General features: G+C 38.8%; 1 protein-coding gene across 1 annotated transcript in view; it reads left to right on the plus strand.

The window, feature by feature from the left end:
• The window catches only part of drd3 (dopamine receptor D3), a 38,593-nt gene that overhangs the window by 27,457 nt on the left and 2,075 nt on the right, over window positions 1-9,061 (plus strand). The window contains exon 7 of the mRNA XM_056450949.1: window positions 17-380. Within this exon, the coding sequence (XP_056306924.1) occupies window positions 17-380 (364 nt within the window). The remainder of the gene's footprint in view (window positions 1-16; window positions 381-9,061) is intronic.

Genomic DNA, 9,061 nt, shown 5'->3' on the forward strand with positions numbered 1-9,061 from the left:
TGTCTATCTTGTTCAGGAATGCAAGGAGCAGGTGATCCGTCCGAGGCTCCTAGCCAACTGTCTGAGGCGCAAACGGCCTCAAACTGCACCTGCCGAGAACTCGCTGCTGCCTCCGGTGATCACGCTGAATTACTGCAGCATTAGCCAGGCATCCTTTGCTCGCACTGAACAAGATGCAAACCGCGAGGGGGAGGAAGGTGGGGATGAGGAGCAGGTGCCGGTGAGGAGCTGTGAAGTGAAGAAGTTGGCAAACGGACGCACGCACACAAGCCTGCGGCCGCCCCGGGCTGCACACGCCATGGTTTGCCCCAGTCAGGCCCGCTGCAGAAGTATGCACTCCAAGGAAAAGAAAGCCACGCAGATGTTGGCCATCGTTCTGGGTGAGAGACTTTAAATGCTGCTTTGGATACACACTACACTATTTAATTCCTGTGGTTAGTGGGGTAGAAATTACTTCTTTAAAGGGATCGTTTATGAGATAAAAATCCCAAATGTTTTGCAGTTGCAGATCGAAAAATAATAAACATAAATCAAAAAAGTAATTTGAAGGTGTGTATGTTATCTAAAACACCTGGAAACAAATGCGTTGCATTGGAGTGACCTAGACTCCACCCTTTGTGTGGTTGGAGGAGCAACTGATCTTCACTTTCATCCGCAACACCTGAACCCGTCCCCCCGTCTCTTCACTTTCATCCATGACACCATCCACCCCTACCCCGCTCTTCACTTTTGTCCACGACACTTTCAACCCCTCCCCCAATCTTCACTTTTGTCCACGACACCATCAACCCGTTCTTCACTTTCATCGGTGACACGGTCAACCCCTCCCCTGATCTTCACTTTCAGCTACGACACCATCCACCCCTCCCTCGATCTTCACATTCATCCGCAACACCTGAACCTGTCCCCCCACTCTTCACTCTTCACTTTCGGAGGTGACACCATCCACCCCTCCCCCGATCTTCACTTTCGGCCATGACATCCTAACACCCCTCCCCCGATCTTCACTTTCAGCCACGACACCATCCACCCCTCCCCCGATCTTCACATTTATCCGCAACACCTGAACCAGTCCTCCCGCTCTTCACTCTCTTTTCGGAGGTGACACCATCCACCCCTCCCCCGATCTTCACTTTCGGCCATGACACCCTCCACCCCTCCCCCACTTTTCACTTCTGTCCGTGACACCATCAACCCCTCCCCCTGCTCTTCAATTTCGTCCGCAACACAGTCGACCTCTTCCCCCCCCTCTCTTCTATTTTGTCCGCAACACAGTCAACCCCTCTCCCTGCTTTTCTATTTCGTCCGCAACACCGTCCAACACTTTCCCGCTCTTCAATTTCCTCCGCAACACCGTTGACCCCTCCCCCGCTGTTCAATTTCATCCCCAACACCAGATTGCCAATCCTCACCCCCCACCCCCAGCTCTTCACTTATGTGCACGACCAAGCCCTCCTTTGGTCTTCAAGACGGTTTTCATAGGGCCAGTATCGGCCAGCGGGGATGGTTACGTTTGTTAACCATACCCAATATCTAAGACGGTACATGACCTCATTGTTTCTTATTCTGCATTTAGTTTTCATTTTTGCGCATTATAATTTTACATGCAATGTCAATTGTTTTTATTTATCCTTTTTTTTTTGATCCCCCACCGTGATCCATTTGGTAGGAATTTGATCCCTTAATAGTTCATCCAAAAAGTACAATTTGCTATTTATATAAAGGTCCCGTGAAGTGCTTTGAAATGTGCATTTTTGTTCGATGTTTGACGTAATTTGAACTGAAAACAGGGCAGGATATAGAGTAGTTCCAGTTGTATTTCCATGTGAGCCTGTAACGGCGCAAAACAATTACAAACCGCTCTTGGCCCAGAATTCTAGGTACAGTTAACTGCAATATATTTTTGTTATTCAATGAAGTAAATATCAGAAAAAAAGGAATATCTGGCCATCGTCCATATTGCTGTTTACACTGGGTTTCAAAGGCAACAAGACTCCAGCAGGCACAGGACGTCAACATGACATTAGATTGACGTTGTACCCTGACATCATGGGGAGGTTGCATTTTGGGTGGAAATGAAAATCGAGTTGATGTCAGAACCCACATCAGACCGATGACAGTGTCCAATGTCAGATTGATGTGAATTCTCATCACTTTCCAATGCAACCTAAAATCAACCAAATATCAACATCTAATGATGTTACAGCTTGACATTTTATGGACATTACCACTATGATGTCAGACATTGGATTTTGGTTGCCATTCCTGACGAATAAATGTCAGTTGGTTTAAGATGTTGGCTCGACACTGAATTTTAGTCACTTTCATTTTGGTCATTTAATGTCATTTTTGGACATTAACATAACGTTGTCCTTACACACTGGCTAGACATTTAATTTTGGTCATTTGATAACACAACCTAAATCTAATATTAATATTAGGTTAGATTTAGATGTCAGGTGACCAAAATTCAATGTCTAGCCAGTGTCTAAGGACAACTTTATTTTGACGTCCAATAACAACGTCAAACTACGTTGATATTGGGTTAAGTTTAGGTTGTGTTGGAAAGTGACCCAAATCTAACGTCTGATAGATGTAATAGTGGTGACATCCACACAACGTCAAGGTCCAAACTAAATCCAACGTCCCCACGATGTTGGGGTACCAAATCAATATGACGTCATGTTGTGCCTGCAGGGCTGGTATGAAAACCAAATACAGGCAAAAAAATAAATCAAAACCATGTACGGGCAAATCAAAATGAACCTCCGTGGCTCCTGACAACACATTCAGGTATGGGCGGTCTATGCAAGAAAGATTTTTTACAATATTTTTACTTTTACAATAGTGTTACTTTTAATTTTACATTATTGTTAGTTTTAATTTTACAATATTGTTACTTTAAATACTTTTGTATGAACCACTCTTTTAACCCTCAGGCCATTTTGACCTGAAACTGATGTTGTGAAACTGAAACGTCCATAAGCAGACCCATCTCTAGTCTCACTCCAGGACAATCCCATGTCCCTCATATTTGCTATCCCCTTTATCCTTGCTTCCTCCCACCTTTGTGTTTTCACAGCTGTTTACTGGTTCAACAGGCCTCTCCCAGCTCCTACTCCTTTACGACCCCTATTTAAAGACCCCTCTTCTTGTTGGCCCTTATAATGTACAGATCTAATATAATCATCACTGTTTTTCCACATACAGTTCACATTTGGTAATCATGACTAGTATCTATGTTTCAAACATCTAAACTGGACTCTTCTCTCCCATACAGTGTGTGTCTTTTCAAATATACATGACAGTTTCAACATATGTTGCATACATTTCATGCCTTTCTGACACAGATGGTTCTCAATGCACCCCAAAGTCCTCTCTCATGCTCTTTTATGACCCCTTTGCCTTAACCTATCACCTGTTTTCAAAGATATATAATGGCAGATACGTAGGGCCCTCCACTCACCCAATTAAATGTGTCTTCATATAGGTTTAGTAAATAAAATTCTTCTTCAAAACTCAATTAAAAAAAAAATTAAAACCGAGAGATCATCAGAGTGGTAAAAGACTTCGTGACACTTCAACTTCAAATGCACATTTGTTGTTGTTTTTTGTACGTGTGAACTTTAAATATGTGTTTTGTTTTCCTATTTCAGTTTATTTTTTTAGTATAAAATCTTCATTGACTTCTACAGTCTCCCTTAGTGGCAGAAACAATCAAATGCAAGTTTATGGAACTCTTTTTTTTACACAAAAGGGCATCTTAAACGCTTAAAGGTGCACTAAGCAAATATTTTACAATGATGTTGATATCTGAAAGCAGCAAAACAAACATTTTCTGGGTGAAAATGTAAACAATTTTTTTAAATTAAATAAAAAAAGGATTTATTGTATTAATAATACCAAAACAATGTGAATACCTGTTTAAATATTGGTGATATTGGTGAATGATAAAAATATACAGACTGATAATTAAATTTATGAACCAGAAATTCTTTGCTCCAGGTAATTATGGAACTAGCACAGGAGTGGAAAGATGGAGGTTAAAGTCTAAAAACCCCATTAGCTGACATTGTTCAAATTAGTCATTCAACGGCAATGTCATCAATGCACTATTTGCATTTTTACTTCATTTATTCCCTTCTGAGCATCATGACACAAGTGACTTTGAGACAGATGATGCAACATTTATGCTGAACATAAAAATATCACACTTTGCATTCTAGCTTGTTTTGGCCTGCAGCCCTTTGTTATCATCATTTGCAAGTTAACTCAATTAACCTTTTTTTTAATTGGCAAGATCTGATGTCTTTATGTACATTACAATAAAGGTCAAGGATACATAGGAGGAGCGCAATTAAACACATTACATTGATTTTTGGATTGGTATGATGAAAGCTGTCTCCAATAATCTAATAAACTTCATTTCTTTGATCAAAATGACAGAAAAAAATATTTTATTATAATACAAAATGTGGCTCAGTGGTTAGCACTGTCGCCTCACAACAAGAAGGTCACTGGTTTGAGTCCCAGCTGGTTCACTTGGCGTTTCTGTGTGGAGTTTACATGTTCTCCCCGTGTTCGTGTGGGTTTCCTCCAGGTGCTCTGGTTTCTCCGACAGTTCAAAGACATGCACTATAGGTGAATTGAATAAACTAAATTGGCAGTAGTGTGTGAGTGTGTGTGTGGGGGTGTTTCTTAGTACTGGGTTAAAGCATATGCCAGAATAGTTGGCAGTTTATTCCCCTGTGATGACCTCTGAAATAGAGACTAAGCCGAAGGAAAATATATATTTAATATACATATAATAACATATACATATAACACAATCTTTCAAAACTCACTTTAATATACATATTACATGGTCAAGAAAAAAAATACTATTATCAATGTTAAAAACTGTTTATTTATGTGGAAACTGAGTTCAAACAAACATATAAATAATAATTACCTCTAGTAATGTGACATATTAGCTCTCTTGCATCCCTTTTATTTGGATTTTGAGGGATCACATTAAAAAATGCTGGATGCAATTGATAATATGCCAGCTTATTAATTTTAAAAGTGTGCATTAGATATAGAGTTGAAGTTAGAATTATTAGCCCCCCTGAAGTATTAGCCCCCGTTTATTTCTTTCCCCAATTTCTGTTTAACAGAGAGACGATTTTTCAACACATTTCTAAACATAATAATTTTAATAACTCATTTCTAATACCTGATTTATTTTATCTTTGCCATGATGACAGTAAATAATATTTGACTAGATATTTTTCAAGACACTTCTAAACAGCTTAAAGTGACATTTAAAGGCTTAACTAGGTTAATTAGGTTAACTAGGCAGGTTAGGGTAATAAGGCAAGTTATTGTATAACGATGGTTTGTTCTGTAGACTATTGAAAAAAATAGCCTAAAGGGGCTAATAATTTTGACCTTAAAATGTTTTTTTTTTTATGAAAAACTGCTTTTATTCTAGCCGAAATAAAACAAATAAGACTTTCTCCGGAAGAAAAAATATTATCAGACATACTGTGAAAATTTCTTTGCTCTGTTAAACATCATTTGGTAAATATTTAATAAGGAAAAAAAAAATCAAAGGGGGGCTAATAATTCTGACTTCAACTGTACATACTGTAAGCTTAATGAAGTCTGATAGTTGTTTTATTCAATAGGATGACATGTAAATAAACTACATATTTAATCAATTATTTACATGTTGCTCAAAAAAAATCACTATATATCTTTGCATCAAGAGGTCAAGTGGATAAATAGACTAACCAGTGGATCAGTCAAACAAATTCTCAAATATTGTTTCAATGATTCTGAAACGTATGTAATAATTTATTTAATCTGAGACGCAAATAAGATACATACAGAAATATACACACCGTGGCTTCCTCTTTTTTTCTTTTTTGCAGTTATTTGGTGCTGTTCATATCAGGAAATTACGATTTTCTTATCTTTTAGACACTAGATGGAAACAGTGCTTTATTCTAAAATGTTTTAGGCAATATACTACATTTTCACCTGCAACTTTGGACACAAAGATAGCTCTTTCGAATAAGACGTCCTAAAATCAAACCCCAGGGGAAGAAGCAGGGGCACATTTTATTTAGTAATTTCACCGACTTGATTAAATCGACCTGGGATGCATGTCATTATCAAAACTGCTATCCGTCGCTCTCTCATGTCTGATGTTTTCGTGGACATTGGGAAAGACAGCAGAAGAAATAGGAGGTGTAATTTATGCAACCACGCTCTTGCTGATCGCTAACAGCAAATTGATTTTGTGACTTCACTTCTTTAAAATTGTTCTCCTTCATATTAGTTGTCCTGTCATCTTCTCCCTTCAACCTGGGCACATGCCGCCATACAATTTCTTCTTTTTTTCCCAATCAGTGATTCGCTTAGTTTCTCATCTGACATTTTGAAAGTGGGTTGCAGAGCCGCTGCCTGCCGTGTGCCACAGTTTGTTAGATTGGCTTCAAGAGGCCACCTGGGGAAAACTGAGGACGCTCAGTGCCATTAAACACCTACAAAGTGCAGTCACATACTAGTTTTATGCAACATCAAGTAACCCACCAATTTGGCTCATTTAAAGTCAACTGTTTACCCATGAGTCATAGTCATGTAAAGTGCTAAATGACGTTGATGGTAATGCGAGATGTCTGCTTAATTGAGGAGGAAATTAAATCACACTGGATCGAGCGAGTGGCTCAGCTCAGCTGCCTCAATTCAAGTCAATTGGACAGGGTTGTCATATGACTATTTTTCCATGTAGTCAATGATTTTGAGTGCCAAAGACACCTGTTTCTTTTATTTCATTTGCAATGAAGGTATATGTCATTATGAAGACACTCAAAAAAACATTCTGTTCAACAGCACCAAAACAGCTTGAAAGAAAAGTGTTTTTTTATTAGGGGTGTCATGAGACGATGGGTTTGTGAGAATGAGACAAGACTTTTTGACATAAGATTTACTTTATTTATTAGTTAATTATTGATATTATTGTGACACGTTGGTGCACTGGGTAGCACTGTTGCCTCACAGCAAGAAGGTCTCTGGTTTGCATTCCGGATGGGTCAGTTGGCATTTCTGAGTGGAGTTTTCATGTTCCCCCTGTTTTCACGTAATGGGTTTCTTCCGGGTGCTCCGGTTTCCCCCACAGTACAAAGACATGCACTATAGGTAAATTGAATAAACTAAATTGGCCATAGTGCTGGGTAAGTTGGTGGTACATTCCGCTGTGATGACCCCTGATGAATAAAGGGACTAAGTTGAAGGAAAATGAATGAATGAATGATTGAATGAATGTCATTTCATCTTTGGAAAAGAAAATAAAGGGACAGTTCACCTAAAAATTGAAGATTTCACTATTTATTCACCCCCAAGTGGTTTCAAACCTCTCAGAGTTTCTTTCTGCTGTTAAACACAAAAGTAGATAATACAATGGAAGTCAGTGGTCATAGACAGGCCAAGTTCTTCCACCCTCAATCACCACAATCCCTCCGATCACGATCACATGAGTTCTAAACAGCTATGCACCTGTGCTCCATTCCTGCTCATCCCTCCAGCACCATAAATACCCCCTCACTCCCTCCAGCACCATAAATACCCCCCTCACCAACCCTCACTCAGTGTCCGGCCTTGTTGCCAAATACCGTTGCACTCGCAGCACAATCAGTGTCTATTACTGTATTCCACATTTACTTGCCTCTCTCGTTCCATGTGATCTCCAGTGTCTGTGTTTCTTCTCCTAAGTGTGGTTTCTCCTAGTCCCTTCTCTGTTTGTCGTTGATCCCCGAATACATCATTCTGTGTGCCTAGCTTCTCTGCATCATCCCTCTGGTTCCTGCCATCCATCTGGTCATCCATTCACATCCTTCAAAGCATCTCCATTGAGTACAGATTAACCTTGCCATAATAAACTGTTGTCATGCTTACATCTCTGATTCCAGTCCCTTCTTGTGACAGTTTTTCAAAATATCTTCTTTTGTGTTTAAGGAAGAGTAAAAGATGGCAGAATTTTCATTTTTGGGTGAATTATCCCTTCAAGATATTTTATATTTTTATTATTAAGGCAGCTACTCATTTATGTTTTTCTAATGCCTAGCCTTTACAGACTAAATAATCTAGTTATTATTATCATACACCTATCCTTATATACCTAATACATCTACTGTATAATTTCATCACAAGTTTGAAGGTGTTTATCAGCTAATTTAAACTTTTTTTTTATTTCTCCAGATATAAACTCCAAACAAACTTCATTTTGGCCTGATTTTGTTCAAAATGACATCACACCAGTTACTACTTTAATTTCATTTAAGGTATATCAAAGCCTGTACTTTAATGCTCCATGCCTATTCATGGCAATTGCATCGAAAAGAGCAAATTCCTTAATTGTTAATTTTGTGTTCAATTTAAGAAAGTAAAGGGTGTGAGAAAAAAAACAGTTCTATTAATGCATCTCTTTCTCTGATGATTCTGAATCGATTCTGTTTTCAAATCAGAACACTACAGTACAGGCCCTGGCATGCACAAGCTAGAAACAGAAAAAAAATATTTAAGCATTGACAGGCGCATGTATGTATGTCTCTGAATTCACTTAACTTAAGAATTTTGAAAATGTGACTCTGCAATGTGAATGGATGAACACGAAAGTAAATGAAGCATTTTGTACTGTTTTAAAGCTAATTCTCTGTGCTAAACTCTGAACAAACATAAATTCTAACATAATAAACATTATATAATATACTGTATATTCATTCATTCATTCATTCATTTTCTTTTCAGCTTAGTCCCTTTATTAATCCGTGGTCGCCACAGCGGAATGAACCGCCAACTTATCCAGCATATGTTTTACGCAGCGGATGCCCATCCAGCTGCGACCCATCTCTGGGAAACATCCATACACACTCACGCAGGGAAAACATGCAAACTCCACATAGAAACGCCAACTGACCAGCCGAGGCTCGAACCAGCGACCTTCTTGCTGTGAGGCGACAGCACTACCTACTGTGCCACTGCATATATATATATATATATATATATATATATATAT

Source organism: Danio aesculapii, chromosome 24 (genome assembly GCF_903798145.1).
Source record: "Danio aesculapii chromosome 24, fDanAes4.1, whole genome shotgun sequence".
NCBI lineage: Eukaryota > Metazoa > Chordata > Actinopteri > Cypriniformes > Danionidae > Danio > Danio aesculapii.